The 25,629-nt window shown below is 38.1% G+C and overlaps 1 protein-coding gene across 2 annotated transcripts; it reads right to left on the bottom strand.

Moving 5' to 3' along the window:
- Positions 1 to 231: 231 nt before the first annotated feature.
- Positions 232 to 23,287, bottom strand: ANKRD7 (ankyrin repeat domain 7). Of its 2 annotated transcripts, XM_007982704.2 has the most exons (5): positions 11,781 to 11,986; positions 2,293 to 2,407; positions 1,964 to 2,137; positions 1,001 to 1,107; positions 232 to 373 (listed from the first exon to the last, which is right to left on the bottom strand). In XM_007982704.2, exons 1-5 carry the CDS (start codon positions 11,984 to 11,986, stop codon positions 232 to 234), a joined length of 744 nt encoding a protein of 247 aa, XP_007980895.2. The 2 variants fall into 2 exon arrangements, 1 of the variants encoding a protein (XP_007980895.2); XR_012090070.1 differs by lacking the exons at positions 232 to 373; positions 1,964 to 2,137; positions 11,781 to 11,986 and adding an exon at positions 23,174 to 23,287 and having other exon boundaries at positions 931 to 1,107.
- Between the last annotated feature and the right edge of the window lie 2,342 nt (positions 23,288 to 25,629).

The raw sequence follows: 25,629 nt of genomic DNA, 5'->3' as shown, positions 1-25,629 counted from the left end.
TCCCTGTCCTGGCACACTTCCACTGCTCGTGCCTCTGGTAGTTTATTTGCATATTCAGCCCATTTGTAGCCCTTACATTGATTGAACTCACAGAGAAAATCAAGAATCCCTGCACAGATTTGTATGTGGTTACCCCTACTGTTGAGCCTATTCCAGGCTTGTACTTTGGGGCTTAGGCTTTGGTCCTTACAATCAAACCCCACACAGTTGTTAAAAGACATGCAGTATCACTTACACAGTAAAACCACTGAAATAAGCATATTCCTCAGCTATGAATCCACAAATATCTTGGCAAGATAATTCCACACCTTGCTGAAGAAGAAGCTTTACTAAACGTGTTGGTTCACCACTGACAGCAAGAATAGGGGCTGTTCTGGAGTAAGAAATAGAAACAAATACCCATTTAAAGATCTTAAACATGCCTCATTTTAAAAAGTCAGTCTTCTCAATTTACTACTCAAATGTAGGGCCTCTATCAGAAAGAGTCAAGGCAAGAATGTAAAAAGTACAGCAGATCTGCTCAAAAAAGTGTGCCAGTCACAGATCATATCATGGAGTCTAAACATGAACAGTACCTAGGAAGCAGCTAGGTCAGTCATTTTCAATCTCTTCTTCCTGGAAGCCTAGTGTTTTCAAAAACATGTCTCAAAATTCCATGAAGGAATGTGTCTTGGGACTTTGGGTCCCCTAATCCCATTTAACTACAACAGTTGGTCATCTATGTAAGAGTATAATGTTAAATTCTAATAATAAATGATAAATAAATAATAACCAATTAGTAGTTGGTCCAACTGTTTGATTTTACAAAGGGAAAAACAAATCCTGAAAGTTCAGATAATCTGTCCAAAAGCATGTGAGCATACATCCTATGGGTCTTATGGTTCTATATTTTCTCGTTATCATATCCCTGTGTTTTGTGGACATACACACACACACACACACACACATATAATCCTATTAGGTAGCTCTAGTTACGTGCTATCTTATTTATTAATTATACCTTTGATGATCATCTGAAGCATTCACATCAGCCCCTTTTTCCAGAAGAAATTTTACCATTTTTGTATTATTGTTAATAATGGCAACCAATAGTGGAGTATAACCATCCTGAAAAAATTATTTCAAAATGATTAAAATATTGTAGCAAATTTTTATGCTCTTTAGATTTAAGTTCAACTTAAAATACGTGTGTATAAAAACTTCTGAATATACACTGTAACTCTTAAAAGATTTTAGTACATAAAGAAATGTGATTTCAAAGACCAATAAACAAATCAGGGTTGAGCCAGACAAAAAATTAAAGTTGCTATTTAAGGCTTAATTCAAATTGTAGGTAAGAGCAGCCTAGAATAAGTAAGTGATGAGCACCTAGCATTTAATGCAAGTATTGCATACCATCAATTCACACTTCATAATATTGTCATATTCAGATTTCCATTGGGTTTCATTTAAACCTCCAAGGCTGGCACTTATTTTGGATGTCATGTAGACAAAATATCAGTAAAGTACCACTATGCTTTTTAAAAAAATTCATCGGTTATTATAATGCCTTAATAGAAGAGTTAGATTAATTTTAATATTATGTGATTTGCTATTTCAACCCTATTATCATTATTCATGAGTATATCAATAAAATAGAAAAAAGATGGGTTTTATGTTTTTATCAATACCCAGTTATAAGAGAATTAAATATTCCTCATTTGTTATGACCTGTTAAACAATTATAATTGTTAAATATAGTGTTTCTTTGGAGGTCAGGATTACAATCTGCAATAAAATAAAGAAAGACTTTAAGAGAAGAAAAATTTTATCAGTTTTTGATCATCTCTTCTCTTTCTCCCCAATTTCAGTTTGGAAAATTCATTCTTTATATAACATATATTTCAACATAGATGAATTATCTGAAATATGCTCTTCAGTTGCTTTCTAAAATATAGGATTTTTTCCTTTAATAGAAAACTACCTTATTTTTCGCTTCAAGATCAGCTTCGTAATCAAGCAGTTGTTCAACTAATGAGAAACTCTGACCACAAACAGCATAATGAAGAGCAGTATTATAATGAACATCCCTCAGATTTGGGTCTGCCCCACAGTTTAGAAGAATAGTAGCACAATCCTCATTTTGACACTGTACTGCCTGTGAATGCAACAAGAGTAGATGACTAACAAATGTACTATTTGGGATATGATAAATTAATGTTTGATACTATGTTTTAAAACATGAAAAATCAACAAAAGTTAACTAGGAGAACTCAAACACATTCCAATTGAAAAAGAAAAATTATGGCATACCTTAATCAATGGGGATTTGTTTTCACTATCCCGGATATTTATTTTGCATTGTTGCTCAATTAGGAAAAGTACAACATCTCTATGTCCATTCGCACAGGCCAGGTGCAAAGGTGTTCTATGTCAATAAAACAAAACACAAAGTTAGAGATAAGTCTCTGTTTGAGAAGTTACTTATTTTACTCAAAAACAAGCCAGATTGTACATTGGTAAAGTACTTGCTTCATGCACATATTTCTATTTAAACAAATGTACATTAACTACAATTGCCTTTTATTGAAATTTCAGGGCTATGCAAATGTGTTGAAGATTAAATATTTAACTGATTTCACTTCAAGGAAAATGTAACTATAATTAGATGAAAAATAGATTTTTTAAAAAGTACCAAAATGATATCTGGGCTTGGAAAAGATAATAAAGTTATGCATCACAATAAAATTTAGAAATTATATTTAAAACCCGAGATGCATCTAATAGGTAACAGGAGGAAAGCATATTACTTAATCAATGACATGCTAGCCCTAATTGTGTGTTTTTCTTTATTTACTCAGTGATTAAAGTTGGCATTTGTATCTGAGAAGTAAAAGGTGAATGCCTAAGGACTCTCTAAGTTGTAGATCTTAACCCTATTTTAAGTTATTACACTAATTTCCACTTTTAAAGAACCGCATTCTAGGTAGCCTACCAGAAACCAGACACACATTAATGAAACTTGACAGAAGATTAATTAGAGCCATTTAAATTTTGCAATTTTTAGCCTGGACTGGCCCTTAATAAACATTTATCGTCTTCTAAGGTGATATCATTATAGCCTTGTTTTTAGATAATTTTATAACACCAAGGCCACATATAAATAATCCATTTAAAACAAGAAGCTTAAATATATTTTCCTTGTTTCACTCTAGCTCCTCAGAAGTACTCTAAGGGTACCTAAATAGACCCACTATTGACACACAGGAGTAGCAAAAGGATGAACCTCAAAAATAAGATAACTACTTAAAAATAAGGCAATTTTCAAAAAGATAAACAAAACCTATTCATAATAACTTACCATCTCTGGCAGTAAACCAAAAAAACATAAAAACAGTTCGAAAAAATTGGAGAAAGTTAAAAATCTAATTAAGTTTACCTGAATGTAATCTCTGGAAGGCAGGACTGTAATATAACTACAATATAAAAAGCCAAATTTTAACCAATTATATTATTATTTAGCTAAAGAGAGAGCACAGTCAGGAAGAGGACAGTCAGCTAACATAACAGAATAAAACCAGAAGTTATCCATAATTAACATACTTCATGGAAAAGATAATCTGAATTTAAGGAACAAACAAAGAAGAACTTTGTTGTAGGACCAAAGTGATTCATCAAACACCATGGTCTAAATTATGTTTCCCTCAAAACTATCCACCTTACTTTACTGTGATTCCATCCTTACCAAGCATTTCTGATGACTAATTTCTCAGTAATCCTGATACAATGAAGCATTGATTAACCTTTCTGCTCACATTTACAATTTGGTTTAAGGATGAAATTCCTTATGTAATAGGAGTTTTCAGAGTCCTCAATCCCAACACAACACAGGGCTAAATAGCTTTAAGCCCACCAAAGATAAGTCTTTGCAGTAGATAGCAACTCCTGGCAAACATTTTGGTGTGTCCCCTTCATCTGCCATTATACCTATCTTGAGAATTTAGTTCCAAGGAACTTTGGTGGTTTCCACCCAATTTTTAGATCTGCCTCTCCCTCCAACTCCAGTTTTATTTTTTACCTAATTTAAAATAAATACATAAAATTACATACACACACACACACATACACAGAGAGAGAGAGAGAGAGAGAGAGAGAGAGAGAGAGAGACACTGTTCTTACTAAGAGAAAGTAAATGGATTCCCAATAGGTCCTCCAAAAATAGCTGCTGCATCCTGCTGTATACCTCACTCTTCTACCAACTGAATCTAAAACCTTCAGTAACAAATCTACAAAAAAATTTCATGGCCCATATTAAACTCCAAGAACTTAGGAAATCAGCCATAAATTCAATAAAATAAAATAGCCTTGAAAGATTCCAGCTTCAAAGGAGGTATTGAACAATGCAGCCTGGGGTCATTTATACAAAATCTGAAAACAAGAGCTAATCTAGCTTGAGCGTGCACAAAATACTAAAAAGTTGACAATAGTCACTCAAACCGTCAGTCTTGTAAAGAAGATTTTTACTTAGAATATTTGACATCCTTTTAAAGCAGTTATCTTAGTTTAAAAAAAGTTTTAAAAACATACAGATTTAACATTTACATTGATTTTATTTTAAATTTTAGATTTAAGTGTAAAATTTTAGAGCTCACAATTGGAGCAAGCAGCAAAAAAAAAAAAAAAAAAATTGTCATGGCCACTTCTCTATATGTTTACACATATAATGTAAATGCCTCAAGGCCAATAGGAATGCTTTTCCACTTAATGTCAAAAACAAAGGCCATTCTATTTTTTGAAATAGTTGAATGCAAAAAGTATATTTACAGATATCTTGGAGAAACATTTTTAAATCAATATTATTCCATTTGTCAAAAATCCTTAACTTTCATCAATACATTATACTCCGAATTTAAGACTTTAGTTTATATTGTTACTTTTTAACTCATAGTACTTAATCTAACCAGAAATCTAAATTCCTGTGAAGCTTAGTATTGATTGCTAGGTTTTCAGGCTAACTGGTATGATTTTGCTTCATTCAAGTTCTGTTTTCTCCCAGACTCCCACTCTCTTTTATATCAATGGAAAAATTGTCAGCATAGACTGTGGACAGGTGATGAATGATCAGATACCAGAAATCTCAAATTGAACTTCAGCAAAAGACATGACTCAGATGAGTGTCAAGGCTGAATGATTACTTTGAAAGCTGAAGTGAAAAGTGTCATCTGCTAGACAGAGTACACGGTCAGAGCATAGCTGTAGCCTTCCATTGAGTCTCATCATGAGAATGTCCTTTTTAAGTAATATTCTTGGACTCGTGATAACTTAAGAGTTCAGGGTGAGTGAAGGAGAAGTAACCAAGGAAGCTAACTCACCCTAGGTCATTTATTTTCAACTCTAGACTGGGCACTTTCGATGTAATCTAGGTTTGAGTAGTAAGGTTGAAGGTATTAATTTAGAATTGGGCCTCCACTCACCAATTTATGAAGGTGATCTGAAGGGCTTTTTTATTAAAAACCATAAAAGTGATTTTATAGCAGGAGAGATATTAAACATCTCCAATTCATTTTCAAACTTATCAGGCACAGTGCTCTTGAAATAAAAACAAAAATAGAAGCTAACTATGCAGAGCACATTAACAGGGAGCTATTCTGATTTAATAAGATGCCTATAACAGAGCTTTGAAGATCTTTGTTTAAAAAACACTAATCAAGTAGTAGCTCTAGTTTGAAAGATGAGACTGAAGGTATCTCTGCATTATACAGATGTAGAGAAGGCCTCAAACTCAGATCTTGACTCTCAGAACAATGTTTTTCCTACTAGGCCACTATGGCTTCCTGAACGATCTGCTTATGCTATTTCCCCTGTCCCTTTTTTTTTTTAACCAGAAATTCCAATTTTCAGTATCATTATTTTTACTAGAAAACATATATAAAAATATTACTTCCATTAGGCCATTAATATGCACATATGTTTCAGAGACCTTAAGCACAATGCTTCCAAAATGAATCTGTGAAACATTTGATAAAACATTGTAATTTACCTTATTAAAAATTCAAACAAAACGAATAGTTCCCAATGACCATCTCACTCTATCCACTTTCCTCTCCCCACATTTCATCTCTCTCAGAAATAGCAATTTAAGTATATGTTCTTTAAGATTTTATCTTTCTCATTTTTGGTATCTCTCTCTTTACACACACACACACACACACAAATGTTCAAACAGAAATATACAGTTTGAGATTTTTTTCATTCAGCTTTATTGAGGTGTAATTTATAATAAAATTAAAGTATACAATTTTATGAATTTTGACTAGTCAATTTACAGTCAATTCTCTGTAGTCAATTCTTTCACCTGCCCCTATATCTAAAACCACTGGTAACTATTAATTTGCATTATGTCACTATCCTTTTTTTTTAGATTCGGGGTGTACATATGTAGGTTTGTTACATGGGTATCTTACATAATGCTGTGCTTCTGCTGAACTCATTACCCAAATAGTGAACATAGTATCTTATAGGTAGTTTTTCAACTCTCATGACCATCCTAACATTCCCCCATTTGGAGACCCTAGTGTCCATTATTTCCACCTTTATGTCCATGTGATAGAGATAATTTCATATCCTCTTTGACAATTTTGGATGCCTTTTCTTTCTTTTGCTTGATTTTTCTGGCTAAGACTTCCAGTACTACGTTGGATAGGAGTGGTGAGAGCAGACATCTTTGCCTTATTCCAGTTCTTAGGAGGAATGCTTTCAACTTTTCCACATTCAGTATGATGTTGGTTGTGTGTTTGTCATAGATGGTCCTTATTATTTTGAGGTATATTTCTTCGATGCCTAGTTTGTTGAGGGTTTTTATCATGAAGGGATGTTGGATTTTATCAATGCTTTTCCTGCAACTATTGAGATGATCATCTGGTTTTTGCTTTTAATTCTGTTTATGTGGTGAATCACATTTATTGATTTGCATATGTTGAACCATCCTTGTATACCTGGAATAAAACCCACTTGATTGTGTTGAATTATCTTTTTGATGTACTGCTGGATTTGGTTTGCTAGCATTTTTGTGTCTATGTTCATCAGGAATATTGGACTGTAGTTTTCTTTTTTTGTTGTTTCCTGTATGCTACAATGCTTTACCTTTTCTAGAATTTCATGTAAATGGAGTCATTTGTGTCTGGTTTCTTTCAGTTAGTATGACACTTTCAAGATTCACCCATATTTTTTGCATATATCCATAATTCATTGCATTTATTGCTGAATAGTATCTTTAAGTTATCCTATTTATATGTGTATGTATGTATGTATTCATTCTTTCATTCATGTATTTTAAAAATATTAAACACTATGGCTAGGCAGGGTTCTAGCTGATGAGGATATATCAGCAAACAAAGCATGTGCAAATACCTGCTTTTATAAATCATACATGTTAGTAGAAAAGGTAAACAACAAACAATTTAAAAGATGAAAAGTACATCAGACAATATTAAGTTCTAAAGAGAAAAGCAGGGAAGAAGGATAGGAAATGTCAGTGAGGAGAAAGGGTACAATTGTAGGTAAAAAGTAGCCAGGGAAGGCCTCACTAGTAAGTTACCAATTGAATAACACCTAAAGGAAGTGAAAGAGCAAGTGATACGACTCTCTGAGGAAAAAGCACCCCAGGCAGAGGGACCAGCAAGTCCAAAAACCCTGAATGCATGTCTTGCATTTCTGTGGAACAGTAAGAAGACCAGTGTAGCTGGAGGTAAATGAATGAAAGGAAGAGTTGCAGGAGGTAAGATCAGAAAAGTAACAGGGTAAGGATGAAGATCATATAGGGTTGTATGAGACACTGGATGGATATGGCTTTTACCCCTAATAAGATGGGAAGTGATTGTAAGTTATGAAAACAAGGAGTAATATCATTTGACATACATTACACAGGATCATTCTGACTGCTGTATTGAGAATAAGCTGAAAAGGGAAAAGTGTAGTTAAGTGGGTGCTGTAGTAATTCTAGTTAAGACATAATGGTAGCTTTGACTATCGTAGTACTGATAAAAGTGGTAAGAAATGCTTGGATGTTAGATATATTTTGAAGAAGGAGCCAACAAGATTTCCTGTTTAATCAAATGAAGGATGTGAAGGAATTAGAGGAATCAAAAATATTCTAGAATTTCAGCCTAAACCAATTGAAAGACAACATTTGGCATTTATAGAAAAAGAAAAGGCAGGTCAGAAATGAAATAACAGGATCTTAGTTTGGGAATGTTTGAGACCTCAGTTTGAGAAAGCTAAGTAGTAATGTGATGGAGCTCGTGGTTCTTGCAAGCTAACTGTTAAATTTTCAGGAATTTTGCAAGCCAGTTGATATCACATTGGTAGCTTAAAATTGGCCACTATTTACAAACCTTATGAATCAGGGTTTTCCCTCTTTCCCTCCCCTACCCATTAAGGCCTGTTATTAAACATTTATTAGCACACCAGTGAATATTAGATATCCAAGTATAAATATAGGCAGGCAAGAGGTCTCGTTGGCTGGAGATTAAAAGTTGGAAGGCACTGGAATATGTATATTTAAAGCTAATCTCTCTTCACCAGGAGAGCGAAGATCAAAATACAGAGAGAAATCATTTCTGGTGGAACTCCTTAAGTGTTTACAAGTCAGGAAGATGAAGAGAAACCAGCAAAGGAGTCTCAAAAGAAGTGTCCACAGAATTAGCAGAAATGCCAGATGGCCCCATTGTTCTGAAAGACATTAATTCAAATACTGCTGATACGGCAAATAAAATAGTTTGCTGACATGCCAGCAAGGTAAGACTGAAAACTGACCCCTGAATGAAGTCATGTTGAAGTTATCGATTACCTTATAAAGTCATTCAGTGGAGTGGTGTAGGATAAAAGCCATCTAGAAGATTGGACAACACTGTTTTTGTCAAAAAAAAAAAGACATAATACTACCAGTAAGCTAAATACAAATATTTTTTCTAACCATATAGTTTTCACTTAGCCAATTGCGATGAAAGATGATGCTTTTCATACCCTTTGACTTGAAACTCCCAAAAATATTTTAAGGCAGCCACAGAGAGTACATATTTACTGTTACTAATGCCAAACACAAAACTTTTTTTCTTAATATGTATTAATTTTTGCAGCAAATGGTTGTTAATGGGTTTGAAGATATTATGTAATTGAGGAAATTTTTCATAAGTGATCCACATTAAAAAGATTAACCAGAGTGATGTCAGCAATATGTCAGAGTAGGAAACCCTGAAGTACCCTTCCCCACAACAAACACACCAATTCAGCAACAGCGTAAAGACAAACTCCCTTTGTGAAAAATCAGAAACTAATTGAAAGTCTCCTGCACCCTGGGAGAATACAAAACCAGAGGTACTAGAACTAATAGATTCAGAACACCCTCTTGCTGAAGATCCAACACAGTGCCATATGATCAGAAAGAGACCCACTAGCTCCCAGCTTTACCCAAGAGAGCAAAGGGGGTGGCCTGCCAGCACCCCAGCTTCCCCATAAACTATATGAATACATGTTAATTATGATAAAGTTTGGGGGGCAGATAAAATTTAGAATTTTTACATGCTATTGGACTTCAATTGTTAGCAACTTAAACTATGAGGTATTTTATGTAAGTCCCAAAGTAACCACAAAAAATCTGTAGAAGTTACACAAAAAAAAAAGAGAGAAAGGAACCAAAGCACATCAATATCAAAGCACAAAATCAAGAAAATACAAAGGAAGACAGGAAGAAAGAAAGACAAAGGAACTGTAAGAGTAACATGAAAGCTAACAAAATAGCAATAGTAAAACTTTCCCTATCTATAAATACGTTAAATGTAAATAGATTAAGCTCTGTAATCAAAGAGTGGCTGAACAGATAAAACACACAAGGTGCAACTACAGTTGACCCTTGAACAGCAGTGTTTTAACTGTGTAAGTTCAGTTATACACAGATTTTTTTCAATAGCTATATTAGAAAAATTTTGGAAATTTGCAACAACTTGAAAAAACTTCCAGATGAAACAAGTAGCCTAAAAATACTAAAAAATTAAGAAACGGTTACATATGCCATGAATGCATAAAATATATGTATATACCAGTCTATTTTATCATTAACTACCATAAAATACCAGAGATACTATGATCAACCCCTCCTCTTCCTCCCCCTCCATCTACTCAATGTGAAGAAAACAGGATGAACAACTTTATGATGATCCACTTCAACTTAATAGTAAATATATTTTCTCTTCCTTATAATTTTCCTAATAACATTTTCTTTTGCTAACTTTATTTTATTGTAAGAATACAATGGGTTATACATATTACATACAAAATATATGTTAATCAACTGTTTATGCTGTTGGTAACACTTCCAATCAACAGTAGGCTATTTATAGCTAAGTTCTAGGGGAGTCAAAAGTTATGAGCAAATTTTTACTTCACAGGGGGTTGGCTCCCCACCCCAATCCCTATGTGGTTCAAGGGTTAAGTGTATATGCTATCAGAAACTCATTTTAGATTTAAGGAGAATTTGATTAAACAGCGAGTTCAAATGCCTGTTTGGAAGCAGCCATTGTGCTCTCAAGTATGCCAAGATACAGTCTAAAACTGTAGTTGTTATAAAGCTAACCCAGGTGTGAAGCTATCTGGGGAGTCCCTCTCTTTGTCAACCCCAGCTCAACAGCAATTCTGAGTTTGGAGACTCTCAAAGTCTCTTTTAAATTGTAACTAAAGTAAGGACAGTGGTTTAACAGAGTTCATATAGCTGATTGTGTTGCATCAAGTCCCCAGGGGGCTGCAAGGGACCTTTGTGACTTGACAAGTTCAATGGTAATGAGTGTGGTTAATGAATAGTACAGCTTATTCATCATATTATCCCAGAAACTGACACGTTTATACAGTTGTTACACATATTTGCAGCACATATTTGGTGAGAAAATGAAATCAGATTTAAGAAAATTGGTGATGCGTAATGGGTAGCAATGAAGGGAGAAAAAAAATCATCCTCTGTCCAAATAAGTTTGCTAAGTATCAATAAACTCAGCCAGCTTCTTTTTCAAAAAATTAAGAAGTTACTTGTTTGATGTTTCCAAGTGTTAAAATCTGACTAACCAATGTTCTAGGGGGTCGTCTCTACTCTTACTATTCTCCAATTAGCAAAATTGTGCATCTTAGTGCCTGGGGACAATCAATTACCAAGAAGCAAAACAACAAGGTGGGGAAAAGATGGACTGCCAGTGGAGACCAAGCCGATGAGAGGAGGGGATGGATTCAGGCAGGACAGAAAAAATTCAAGTAACAATTCTTTTTTTTTTTTTTTTTTTTTTTTTTTTTGAGACAAGCCTTGCTCTGTCACTCAGGTTGGAATGCAGTGGCCCGATCTCGGCTCACTGCAACCTCCGCCTTCCGGGTACAAGGGATTCTCCTACCTCAGCCTCCCGAGTAGCTGGGATTACAGGCACCCACCACCACGCCCCATTAATTTTTGTATTTTTGGTTAGAGACGGGTTTTCACCATGTTGGCCAGGCTGCTCTCGAACTCCTGACCTCAGGTGATCCTCCCGCCTCGTCCTCCCAAAGTGCTGGGATTACAGGCATGAGCAACCGAGCCCAGCCCAGCATTTAAAAATAAATAGCCAAAAGTTGGAGTGGGACCCTCTGCCAATAATCACCAGACAATCTTTCTTCTTTGGGAAACCCTGAGTGACAATCAGGGTCAAACAGCCCCTACTTGTCTTATTTCTGGTTGAAGGACCCGGGCCCCAACCCGTCCTCCCCCGCTGGCTCTTCAGTCTGGTCACCTGTATTTTTTGTCCTGCATGTTTACATCGTATTTCTTGAGCTGAAGATATTCCTTCAGCTTCTTCAAATCCCCGACTGAAGCAGCTCTGTGAAGTTTCTTTAAATCCTTTTCTCGAAGGTTGTAGCCCTGGCCTATGAACGGGTCTGAGGAGGTACGGCTGCGGGTCTCATTCTTCCTCTTCCAGAAGCTGAAAAGCTTATTCATAGCGATGCAGGCTGCAGTCTTTCCGTCAGACCAGGATGTTCCTTGGCCTCCTAGCCGTCCGCCCTGCCACTCTGCCCTAGCACCCGACCGGCGGCTCTCTCCAGTACCCGACGAAAGTGGAAATGCTGGAAGGGCCTTGCGCAGCCGGCCGTTATGGCAGTTATGGTCGTTATGGCTGTTAAGGTCGTTATGGTCCGGTCCCAGGGGCTCGCAGATCTGCATTCTCACCTAGGACTTGGGCCTGACAGCCACACCTGCAGTCTTCCTATTAGATCATGAACCTTGGAATAGAAACTTACCAACTTTCTTACAAATAGCCTCTTCTCCTTCAAAAGTAGATCTAAGGGCTTGAACTCTTGCAAACTAATGTTTACCTTCCTTGGGATGGGGATGGGGATGGGGATGGGGATGGGGATGGGGATGGGGATGAGGATGGGGATGGGCATGGATCTCTTCCAGTGATCTTCCCTCCAACCTACTCCCAGCCTCTCACCTCCCTGGCCACATGCTACAAATTGTCTTCATATTAACTGTAATTCCTCAATAACCTCAATTTCATACTTTTTAACACCACTTCTCATATTCCAGCTCATTTTGTCTGGTCACAAAACTCCAAAAGTCCTTTGAAAATCTAACTCACTGCGCCTACAGTCCATGAGTCTCATATCCTTTCCCTGGCCTGGACCACCACACCCTGTGTCCTCACTTCAGTACTTAACTAAATTCCACGGTCAATCGTCATAATCACTCCCATGCAGATACCTTCAATAAGTTTTCCCCCATTCCCTTTCTGACCTATCTGTGCCTAAACCAAAACCCTCATTAAATCTAAACTGTTTGGTCTGCCCTAAGCCACTGAAATGTGACCGAAGGAAAAAACACAGTCCTGCCATCATCTTTCATTTCCAGTTCAGGAAAATCCACCTCAAATTGTCTGTTATTCTTCCTCTGTCTTCACACCTCCTTGGTTCATGGCCCTTTTTCCTGATCCATTGAGAAAAAGATACAGTCAAAAGAGAAACTGTACCTGCTCCCAAGATATCTACCCACTTACCTGCATCTTGCAAAAACAAAACAAAACAAAACAAAAAACCCTTTACCTTTCTCTTGTTCATATAATGATATGTTCATGTTCTTAGCAAAGGCCAGCACCATTCTTGCATGTACTAGACCCCATCCTCTCTAGCCTATCCAAAAACATTATTCAATAAACCCTTCTTCCCTGCTTTCATATGTATCTTTAAAGTTTCCCTCTCTGTTAACCAATTCTTATTAGCTTAAATACATTCTAGTATTTGCCTCATCCTAAAAAAACAAACAGGAAGATTGACCACATCTACCCCTGAAATCATCCCTGCAATTGCTCTCTTTTGTGGCAAAATTCCTCAGTAGGATTGTCTAAAATGTTATCATTTCTGCTACAATTTTTCTCCTTCTGTTCTCACTTAAAGCAGTTCCCATCATCATCTTTTTGCTCCCGTCACTCAATTGACACTACTTTTAAGCCAGATTGACCATGATGTCTATCACATGAAAGCTAATGGTCATTTCTGAGTTTTCATGTAAATACAGCAGCATTTGACACAGCTGACCATTGCTAACTCCTTGAAACACTTTTTTTTTTTTTTTTTTTTTTTTTTTGGCTTCCAAGATATCACACTTGCCTGGTTTGATTCCTACCTCTTTAAACATTTTTTCTCAATCCAATTTGTTGTTTCCTCTTTATCTTCAATTATTGGAGAGCCCCAGAATCAATCCACCAACAGCTTTTTTTTATTCTTTATAAATCCTTGGAGACATTCTCAAATTTTATCTTTTATACCTACATTTACACAGCCAGCAAAACCTGTCAATTGTAACTACAGAATATATTCAGAATTTATTTTTTTTATTTTATCCATATTCCCTTCTGGGTTATCACAGTCTTATGGCTTTAAATGGCATCTATATGCTACTGACACTCAAATTGAGAGTTCCAGTCTGGTCCCTCTCCTGAACTCCCAACTGGTATATCCACTTGCCTATTCAATACCTGAATTAGATTGTTTCTATTATAGACTCATAAAACATCTCACTTGCAACAGGTCTAAACTGGTCTCCTGACATTCCACTCTTACTGTCTTTCCTACTTGAGATCGAGTAATCCTATTCTTCCAGTTGATCAAGGCAAAAGCTTTGATGCCATCCTTGACTTTTCTCTTTCTCAAAGGCCACATCTAATCAGTTAGCAAACCCTAACTGCACTATTTCCAAAATATAAACAGAATTTGACCACTCCTGTCGATGTATCCCAGACTAATATCATCTCTCTCATTTGCATTACCTTACTTTAATATTTTACACTAGAATCCTGACTGATCTTCATGCTTCTGCCTTTGTACACTGCCCTTGCCCTGGTCTATTCTCAACCTAGCCACCTGAATTATCCAGTTAACATACTGTCAGATGAAGTTAATTATTTGCAAAAAAACTCCAATCGTTTCTCAAATTCCTAACAGTAAGAGCTAAATTTCTTATACTGATCCACATGGCCCTATGCAATCTGTGACCCCAATCCCATATGCCCTGCCTCCACTTTTACTTTTCTGACCTCAAGTTCTTCTTACCCAAGCTCAAATAGCTTCACTCACAGTGATTTCTTTTTTTTTTTTAATTTATTTATTATTATTATTATACTTTAAGTTCTAGGGTACACTCACAGTGATTTCTTTATTTCCCAGCACACTAGGCATGTTCCTGTCTCAGGGACGCTGACCTTGTTGCTCCCCTTTCCTAGAATGCTGGTCCTGCCACAACAATATAAGCTCTGAGAAGGCAGCCATTTTTGTATGCTTTACTCCAGGCTACTTTTCAACTCTCAGAAAAGGTCTTGGCACATTAAGTGCTCAGTAAATGTATGTCAAATGAACGGATAAGTATATGAAAAATAGCCTTTGCTTCTGTTTGCCCTTTGAATTCTTGGATGCAATTTTGGGGACAGAATTTTTCCTATGCTCAAACTTTTCCTACTATGGAACAAAGCTAAAAACCAGGCTGTAGTATTTAATAAAAAATTTGAGGGTGTCAGATGCAATGAGACTACAGAATTTAATGTAAAACTGGCCCATCAAATATGCCTACTTTCCAAGACCCCAGACTCCAGTCCATCTCCATAAGCGCTTCCAGAAGGCAGGGTCCTGGCCATGGGAGACTGCCAGTTCCTATTCTACCCTTAGGGTGCCCCTGAGAGCAGGAATCTTTAAAGAGCAGTGCATAACACTCAAGTGATAAAAAACAGTGATCTGCCGGGTGGGAAAAAAGTATCAGAACTTCTTCATACCTATTTCTACATCTTCCCTTGAAAATAATTTTATATGCTCTACAATAGACATGATATATTAGTGTACTGACACATGAACTCATATATTTAGTATGTAAATCAAAAAAATACAATCATGTGCCTCATAATGACATTTCAGTCAACAAGGGACTGCATATACAATTATAGGCCCATATGATTGTAATGGAGCTGAAAAATTTCTGTGACCTGCTGATGTCTTGGATGTCTGGATGATCCTGACTCTCTGTAGGCCTGGGCTAATGTGCACAATAACTAGAAAGTTTAAAAAGTTAAAAAAAAATAGAAAAAATCTTGTAAAATGAGGATGTAAAAAAAGAAAATATTTTTTTATGGCTGTACAATGTGTCTTTTAAGCTAAGTGTTAGTACAAAAAGTCAAAAGGTCAAAAAATTTAAGTTTATAAAGTAAAAAAATGACAGTATGCTAAGGTTAATTTATTACTGAAGAAAAAAAAATGTTTTTCCATAAATTTAGTGTAGCCTAAGTGCACAGTGCTTATAAAGTCTACAGCAGTATACAGGTATGTCCTAGGCCTTCACATTTGCTCACCACTCACTCACTGACTCACCCAGAGCAACTTTCGGTCCTGAAAGCTCCATTTATGGTAAGTGCCCTATATATGTGTATCATTCTTTATCCTTTATACTGTATTTTTACTGTACCTCTTCTATGTTTAGACAGCTTAGATACACACTTATCATTGTGTTACAACTGCCTACAGTATTCAGTACAGTAACATGATGTACAGGTTTGTAGCTTAGAAGCAATAGGCTACACCATATAGGCTAGGTGTGTAGTAGGCTATACCATATAGGTTTGTGTAAGTGTACTCTAGGATTTTCACATAATGACAAAAGCACCTAACAACACATTTCTCAGATAATACCCTGTTGTGAAGTGGCACATGATTGTACCTATGTGTTTTGTTTTGCTTTTCCAAGGCCATCAACTTAGAGAATATGCCCTCGTTCATGTCTTAAAATCTTCTGAGTCCAGCACTGAGAGACTAGTGAATTGTTCTACCATGTGATAAAGACCCGCAACTCAATTCTTCATTTCCTCTTCCAGGATGTCTTTTATTTGGATGATTGCTTTTTAAAAATCCACTATGTTTAGGGCAATATACCCTCTGCTTGACAGAATAAGTCATCAGAACACAGGAGTCCAACATCCATATGACAGATATAAAGACATATGGAAGGATTCTTTCCCTCAGGAGCTCCCTTCCATCTCTTCTACTCGGAAATAGTCTCTCCTATTTCCAGTACCTTAATTTAGTCTCTTTATCTCTTGCCTAGATTACTTCTGTGACCTTTTAAATAGCTTCTGTACCTTCACTTTAAACATCATTCAAACAGTGGTGAGCTGGAGGTCATTCATATCATACCTAGGGTTAGATTGCTAAATATACAAGAACTGTTGGAAGCTTACACTCAGAAATGGGAGTATTTACATAATGAAAATAGGCGGCCAGTCTCGGTAGCTCATGCCTGTAATCCCAGCACTTTGGGAGGCCGAGGCTGGCAGATCACGAGGTCAGGAGATGGAGACCATCTGGCTAACATGGTGAAACCCCATCTCCACTAAAAATACAAAAAAATTAGCTGGGCATGGTGGTGGGCCCCTGTAATCCCAGCTACTCGGGAGGCTGGGGCAGAAGAATGGCGTGAACCCGGAGCTCACAGTGAGCCAAGATTGTACCACTGCACTCTAGCCTGGGCAACAGAGCGAGACTTTGTCTCAAAATGATGGTAATAATAATAATAAATAAAAATAAAAAATAAAAATCGGTGTAAATTCCAAATTTATATATTGACTTATATATTGATTTTTACCAGATGACTCAGTCCCAGAGTGGACAGTGTGGACAGTGGTCATCAAGAAAATTGACAAGAACTACATATCAGGGCTTATTTTCAATACTTACAGTATGCCTATTCCAAGAAGTAGTAAAAAACAGATAATATAAATTTAGAAAGAATAATAATTGAAATCAACTGTTGAAGTATCCAAGCAAGATTTACGAAAAAAAAAAGATTCTTAATAAAAGTGACAATGACTTATGTGTGTTTAAAGTGATAAATGGTTGTTTTTCACATTTGTTTACAGTTACTATTTTTATCTTTTTTCATCAATTTCCTACTTTCTATAATCAACATTAATACTCATATACAAAATTTTCCTAAAAGTTTAGTATAAATAAACTGTTCTTGGGAAGTACAGGAACAGAAATCTCATAAACCTAAAGATTATATCTCTTTTGTTATGATATTAGTAGTTTCTTTGAATTACTTGAAAATATATAATTCCCCTTCCAAATTAAAGAATGTATATTTTAGTATACTCTGTAGATTTTACAAAGATTAGAATCAAGTCCTACTCAAGAAAATTGAAAATTAAAAATAGCAAAATTGTGAGATATTTCTACACCAAAATTATTACCTTTCTGAATTTTCTTTAAAAATAGTCCTCCAAGGACCTTTATCCATTAATTCTTTCATTCATACATACCTCAGAGGTGAATTGAGCCCTGTTGTGACATTTACTCCCATTTATCAGGACCTTCCAGCTCTAAACAATTTTTATCTACTTCTGATCAATGTGATTGAAAAATGTAAAAGTGGCCGGGCCTGGTGGCTCACACCTGTAATCCTGTAATCCCAGCACTTTGGGAGGCTGAGGCGGGCAGATCATGAAGTCAGAAGATCGAGACCATCCTGGCTAACATGGTGAAACCCCATCTCTACTAAAAATACAAAAAATTAGCCAGGTGTGGTGGCGGGCACCTGTAGTCCCAGCTACTAAGAAAGCTGAGGCACGAGAATGGCTTGAACCCAGAAGGCGGAGCTCGCAGTGAGCGGAGATCAAGCCACTGCACTCCAGATGGGGCCACAGTGCAAGACTGCATCTCAAAAAAAAAAAAATGTAAAAGTATTAGTACTAAGTGCCAATTGAAGATTTCTCTGTTTCTCTTCAAAGTAAAGCATTTCTGAATAAAGGCTATTGTACTAGACAATCTTTCAAAGCTCCATTTACAATATTATTAAATTCTAAGTGAGTCATTGAAAATACCTGATGTGTGTATATTTTGTGAAATTTTTCCTCTACTTAGTTTAAATGTCACTTGGCTAAAATGATAGTTCCCTGATCTACTGACACTTCCATCCTTGCAGATCACTATTTCTTATCTTCTATATCTACCCGTCTCCTACTCTGATGACGTTGTATTTCACTGACATGAGAAGCCAGCAGAAGGCAACTTACACAGGCTTCCTGGACCACTCCGACCCTCTTGCCTGCACCTTGCCCATTGCTCCTTTTTCCCTCTTACTATGGATTAAAGGCGCCTGCTCCTAAGTAGGCCAGCCCTTGAGAAACAAGTCATCACCTCTTAACTTCTGAAGGATGTTGCTCCACTAATTCTCCCTTTTCTGATTTGAATATGATGTTTTCTTTTTCCTTCATTCAATAGATACTGCAATTTCTCAATGCTTTATGGTGTGCTTATGCACACACGCGCGCACGCACACACACACACACAAGCACAGCTGCTGCCTAGATGTCATTTTCTCAAAGCACAAAAATTCCTTAATGGAGTTGTGTGGGATTATTTTTGTAGTTTTTCTCCTCACATTCTTTCTCAAACCTGCTTCCACCAGATATCTGTTCCTTCACTTCAGGAAGAAAACACCTCTATCCTATAGGACCGCCCATCAGAACCTAGAGCCCAGGAGATCTACATTTATGTGAGAGGCACACAGACACAGAGAAGGGTATGGCCGCCTATCTCTAACGAGCTGTTTTTTATCTTTTCCCTCTTTCCCTTGTCTCCCATTCCTGTTGCCTTAGTCCAGGCTCTTCTTTGTTCCTTAAACTATTACAACAGACATCTAAATGATCACTGAGCCGCAACTTTTATGACTAGTCTTGCCCATCCTCCACACTGCTCCCAGCATTAACTTTATTAAAAACTTTGATGAAAACTTTCCAATATATCTTCACTTCCTACAACTCAAAATATAAACATTAGCCTGATGTAACATAGAGCAATTTCCCCAAGCCCTATAACACACAACCTTGAACACAGAAGAGATAACACAGAAGAAACAGAGCTGGTTTGGAGTATTTTTCAGATAATTTATTGAGCTCTTGATATCTGCTTATCTTATAAGACCAGGCTGTGCCTGAGAGAAGAAACCTTTTAGATAATTCTTATATAGATACTTCTTTCAAAATATGAATCAAATTGTGTCACTCTCCTTGCTTAAAACTCTATGTTGTCTCTTCATGGAGAAAAATGAAAATTTCTTAGCAAGTATATTTAAGCTTCTACATGATCTATGTTCTGAGTATATCTTTAAACCATTCTCCCTTGCTCATTTGTGCTCATGCCACAAACCATTTGTGATCTCAGGGCTCTCACACATGTTGTTCTCTCTGTCTAGGACATATTTTAGCTTCAGTTTTGTACTATCAGTGTTTTTTCCTCCATGGTTTAGAGTGTACATGCAAGAAGAAGCAGCTTTTCCTGGAGGAGGAGAGAATTTTGATTTAGATGATTCCATCCATAACAGCTGGCAGCAGTCAGTCTAAAGTGAGGACTAAAAATAAAATCCTAATCCCTGCAACTGACTGAATGGACCAAGGGACCCCAGAGAAACCTTAAAAACTGAGCTCCCAGCCATGACAGTACAGGAGGCTCAATATGCCTCATTATACCCCCTCCCTTTTGTGGTGCAGACACAATAACTGATCAGCATTAATGTCAAAACAGAGATCATAAGAATGACAGAATGGACTCTTTGTAGCAATAAGATATCAAATTGGAACAAGATACCTAAGCAATAAGGAATCTATGTCCTGTTTTTAATTTGGTATCTTATTGCTAGAGTCATGCCAGGCAAGGGTTAAGTGACACACCCCAACACCTAAAGAATAAACTGTTCTGTCAGGAGACGTTTTTTTTCTCTAGCAGCTAAACAAGCACTGACCTCATGATAAGCAATATTCAAACAATTGCATTTTACCAACCGACAGACACTGAATAACTGACTCCTCTGTTCCACAAGCCATAACCTCTGCTTTGATTGGACAAGAGACTGATTTCAGTAACTTTCTTCTGATAAGAGATCGCTGACCATAGACTGGCTCTGGCCAGTTTACAGAGGCTCTGTGCTTGAGTGCCTTTATATCCCTGCTTCACCTTTTGACATATGGGCCTAACTGTAATGCATTTAAATGCAAACTGAACATGGAATGCATGTAGCATGTATGTATGCTCCTCATTCATGTGTCAGGACCCCTTTTATGATTATTCACAGCTCTCTCCATCACCTGTTAAATATGTAATCTTTAGCCAACCCGTGCAACACAAAGTTCCTGCCCCAACACTTCCTCCTTCAAAGTGCCTGCAAACAGTCTTTGCTAAAGGCTAGGCTTCCCAGCCTGTCAGAATGGCCGGCCACCTTTATAGGCTGCAACCTTTTATAAGAAATAAAGTCTCCTTTCTTAATTTATGCATTTGTGATTCTTATGTTGACAAAAGTGATGCTTGTACACTTTGTACCTCAGGTACCCGATCTGATGGTTGACCTGCTCCAAACACAGATTCTACAATGTGTCCCTCTCCCAATCCCCTGACAGGTGGAAAATCAGAAACAGTACTCAAACTCAAGATCTCAGGATAAAAAACAATTGACGCCTCATCCAGTTTTATTGGTGATCAAAAACAAAGTCGGTCCAAATAGGATGCCAGCCTGGTGCATTCACGGGTCTGTGAGACCAGCTTAAACACCAGGCTTACAAAACATTGGATATATTTTATCTTGTGATTCTCCTTCTTATGACAAACAACACTTTAGACAACACAATGCAAAATGAAAGTCCAAATATAGAGCAAGAAGGAATAAAAGAGAATGGCCTGATTTCACCAAAGATGCCAAACAAATGAGAGTCAGTAGCAAAATCCAGATACCAAATTAAGAAACCAAGAAAATCGAAGAAAAAATAGTAGAGGAACTGAACACATACACATAAAGCAGAATGCAGACTTGTGCTGACTTAGTCACATCAGCAAAGACTCAACAAGCCATGAAAAGCAAGGTGCAAGGAGTCTCCACGGGAACCACTGGTTGAAGGATGGGGTCTGCAGTAACAAGCAGTATAGACCAAATCTCACTGGTGGTCTAGGGAAACTGTGCACATAAAGATAACCCAAATAAGAATAACCAGAACCTATTTATTCAGAGTTTGCATGGCAAGGGAGTCAGCCACCATTACTTGCATCTGACAGAGACTCAAAGGTAAAAAGGAAAATGAAAAAACTTTAATGGTGAAAAAAAGAAAAGACTCCCGGTGTGCTCTGATTGGGGGGTTGCTGGCATGGGGAAGCTGGAAGTTGGCGAACTAGAAATGGGACAACTTATGTGATTGGTTTGAGGATCTATTTGGTTTTCTCTGGTTGGTCCTGGTTGGAGCGAGGCAAAATATTGGCAGTCACTGACCATTCTGGGCTGATTGCTGCAGAGGCTGTGGGTCAGAGTTCTACTTTTATACATGGTCTGGCCATTGTCTATTTGTACATTCACTCTCTGACACATATTCTAATATTATGTCTTTGCCTCCTGATTTTTAAGTTTTAAATCTTTGGAAAATGTGTCTATTTAATAAGAGTTATTATTAAAGCTTTTAAATTATTTTTCTGTCCTCTACAAACCTAAGAGAAAAACTCTCCATATCGTATGCCTCCTTAATATATTTACTATTTCCATTGATAATCTTAGTAATAGAATAAAAATGATATAGTAGATTCAAATTCCTACCTAGTCACTTAGAAGCATCATAATTTTCAAGCTTCTTAACTGCTAGGGTTTGAATGCATCCCCTCCAAAATTTATGTTGAAACTCACTTCCCAATCCAGCAGTATTAAGAGGAGGGGCCTTTTGGAAGTGATTAGGCTATGAAGGCTCTGACCTCATGGATGAGATTACTGCCTCATAAAAGGTCTGGAGATAACTACCTTGGCCCTTTTAACTCTTTCCTTCTGCCTGTCATGCGAGGACACAGTATTTATCCCCTCTAGAGGACACAGTGTTTAAGACATCATCTTGGAAGCAGACACTGGGCTCTCAGCAGACACCAAAACTGCTGGCACGTTGATCTTGGAATTCCCACCCTCCACAACTGTAAGAAATAAATTTCTATTGTTTATAAATTATCCAGTCCCAAGGAATTTTCTCATAGCAGCACAAACAGACTAAGACATTAACCATAGCTCCACTTCCCTCGATGTAATATAAAGATGATGTACTGGTCACTTCCCAGGATTGACCTCATAAAGGAGAACGTTTTCTCCTTTACCCTACGTGTATGTTACTTCAGCATCCTTGGAACCATGTATCTTTGATATGAATTGCATACGTTGGCTACAAATTTGGATTCTTCAAATCTTGTATGTGTACCTCTGTGACTGAATTCATGACACTCATTTGACATGAGGGTTAACATTTAAAGGTAAGGTTTAATGGAATGAGACAGAGCCAGAAGAGGAGAGGAGGAGTGATTCTGCAGAATACCCTTTTTTCTTTACATCTAGACTGCGTACTTCTCTTCTTTCTTAAAAGTTTCCCTTGGAGATGTGCTGCCACACTCTGAAACCACAGTCGCGACATGGGTTGCTGAATGGGCTCTCAATCATTAACAATCTCCTTTACTTTCTAGAAACATATGCGGAAGAGCTCAGAGGGAAGTGGGAAGACAATATGCTCCGGGACTGAGGTGGGATAAGAAGACTCTTTAAAAAAAAAAAAAAAAAAAAGTTAAGTGCGAGATGCCAGGGGAAGCTTACTGCGTCGAGACTTTCAGGGTCCTGGAGCCCCGGTCGGCACGGTCCAGGTCCTGTGCAAGTCTGCTTGTCCACAGACATCAGCCTCCCTTTGAACGCCTCCCCAGATACTCTACCTCCAGACCTAGCAGTGAACACCACCGCCACCCAGTTTAGAGCCTAGAGCCGGCGTGCTTGGTCTGCGCGTGCGCGCTTGGCCTGCGCCGACCGAAAGGGCGCGCACAGGAGCAGACCTGTGGAGTTGGCTGTGCCGTCCTTTCCCGCCTCAGAAGCCACGGTTTGTAAGCAGCAGGGCTTTACTGCGGGGGGGGGGGGGGGGGGGGGGGGGGGGGGGGGGGGCGGGGCGGAGCACAGCGAGACCTGCTTCTGGGACCCAGCGCTAGTGTAGGGGTTCCTGCGAAAAGCAGAGAGGAGAATTGCGCGTCTGGACTTGTCTGGGCTGTCCTCAGCCCTCTCCCCAGAGACATGAAACGGTTTATTCTCCCGCAGAAGAAAGGGACTGTGGCCCCCGGCTCCTTCAGGACTAGAGGAGAGGCCTCGGGGCGCTGGCTAGAGACGAGGGATGGGAACCGTGCGCCATGACAGAGGACAGGTAACAGGACGGCGCCACAGGAGGCACACAGGCCCCGTGGGTCTGAGCCGGGGACAGATTCTGGGAGAGGCGCGCTCTGACCTCGAGTCCACCACTGCGGAGCTGGTCAGGTCCTCAAGTTCTGAGAGGCCTCTTCTGTCCTTCTAAGGCCCCTTCAGCCGGGGACACCGAAGCACCTAGAACAGTAACTGCACACAGACTCCAGGCCAGGTGTGCCTGTCAGTCTTTCATAAATCAAATCTTTAAAAACAGAACAAAGAATGGGGGGTGGGAACTGGGGGGTCGGGGGACAACACACCTTTAGCTGGATCCTTGTCTTTTTACAACTCACCATTATAGACCACTTGATTGACAACTTTAAAGTGGTTTCATTAAATATAAATAACAATAGAAATAAAGTATATACACCGTCATTTCCATTTTAGTAGACACACTTCTGATGATCAAATATTAGTATATTATAGAAAAGTATGTAATAAGAGAAAAATACTCCCATAACATATTCAATTCTGAATTTAAAATATTTTTGACGAAGTCAACATACTTTTTTCTTTTTTTAATAGCCTGTTTTTTTATTTTGAGACGAAGTCTTGCTCTGTCACCAGGCTGGAGTGCAGTGGCGTGGTCTTGGCTCACTGCAACCTCCGACTCCTGGGTTCAAGCGATTCTAGTGCCTCAGCCTCCCGAGTAGCTGGGATTACAGGTATGCACCACCACACCCAGCTAATTTTTGTGTATTAAATAGAGATGGGGTTTCACCATGTTGGCCAGGATGGTCTGGATCTCCTGACCTCATGATCTGCTCACCTCGGCCTCCCAAAGTGCTGGGATTACAGGCGTAAGCCACCGCGCTCAGCCGATAGACAATTTTTAAAGCAGTTTTAAATCCACAGCAAAATTGAAAAGAACATACAAAGATTTTCCATATGCTGCTTGGTCTCACGCATGCATAGCCTACACTATTATCACCCCATCAGAGTTGTACATTTGTTACAGTTGATTAACCTACATTGAGACATCATTATCACCCGAAAGTCTGTAGTTGACATTAGGATTCCTCTTGGTCTTGTACTTTCTATGGGTTTGGACAAATGTATAATGATGTATCCCCCATTATTTTAGTGTCATATAGAATAGTTTCACAGCCCTAAAAATTATCTCTACTTTGCCCTTTCATCTCTCCCTCTCCCCAACCACTGGCAACCACTGATCTTACTGTCTCCAGGCCCTTGCCTTTTCCGGAATGTCATATACTGTAGTTGGAATCATACACTATGTAACCTTTCAGACTGGCTTCTTTCACTTAGTAATATGCATTTAAGTTTCCTCCATGTCTGCATTAGGTCGTTCTTGCACTGCTATAAAGAAATACCTGAGACTGGGTTATTTTTAAGAAAAGGGATTTAATTGGCTCACAGTTCTGCAGAATTTACAGGAAGCATACCAGCATCTGCTTCTGGGGAGGCCTCAGGAAGCTTCCAGTCGCGGCAGAAGGCGGCAAAGGGGGAGCGAGGGAGAGAGAGAGAGAGAGAGAGAAGGGAGGTGCCACACACTTTTAAACAAGCAGGTCTCATGAGAACTCACTCACTGTCACCAGTAGAGCACCAAGAGGGTGGTGCTAAACCATGAGAAATCCACCCCCATGATCTAATAACCTCCCACCAGGTCCAACCTCCAGTACTGGAGATTACAATTCGACATGAGATTTGGGCGGGGACAAATATCCAAACTGTATCACTAGCCATGTTTTCATGACTTGAGAGCTCATTTCTTTGTAATACTCAACAGTATTCCATTATCTGGATGTGCCACAGCTTAAGTATACACTCATGTGTCAAAAGACATTTAGTTTCTTCCAAGTTTTGGC

This window comes from Chlorocebus sabaeus, chromosome 21, assembly GCF_047675955.1.
Source record: "Chlorocebus sabaeus isolate Y175 chromosome 21, mChlSab1.0.hap1, whole genome shotgun sequence".
In the NCBI taxonomy this organism is placed as follows: domain Eukaryota; kingdom Metazoa; phylum Chordata; class Mammalia; order Primates; family Cercopithecidae; genus Chlorocebus; species Chlorocebus sabaeus.
The sequence above is the reverse complement of the archived record's forward strand: the minus strand, read 5'-3'. Positions and strand labels throughout refer to the sequence as shown.

Bases quoted from the DNA above. Each gene is read 5' to 3' on its own strand.
- ANKRD7 (XM_007982704.2), bottom strand. From the start codon at position 11,986: ATGAATAAGCTTTTCAGCTTCTGGAAGAGGAAGAATGAGACCCGCAGC. The intron at 2,138-2,292 runs GTATGCCATAAT...TTGCATTCACAG, and splicing joins ACAAATCCCCATTGATTAAG to GCAGTACAGTGTCAAAATGA. The intron at 1,108-1,963 runs GTAGTTTTCTAT...TAATTTTTTCAG, and splicing joins ATCTTGAAGCGAAAAATAAG to GATGGTTATACTCCACTATT.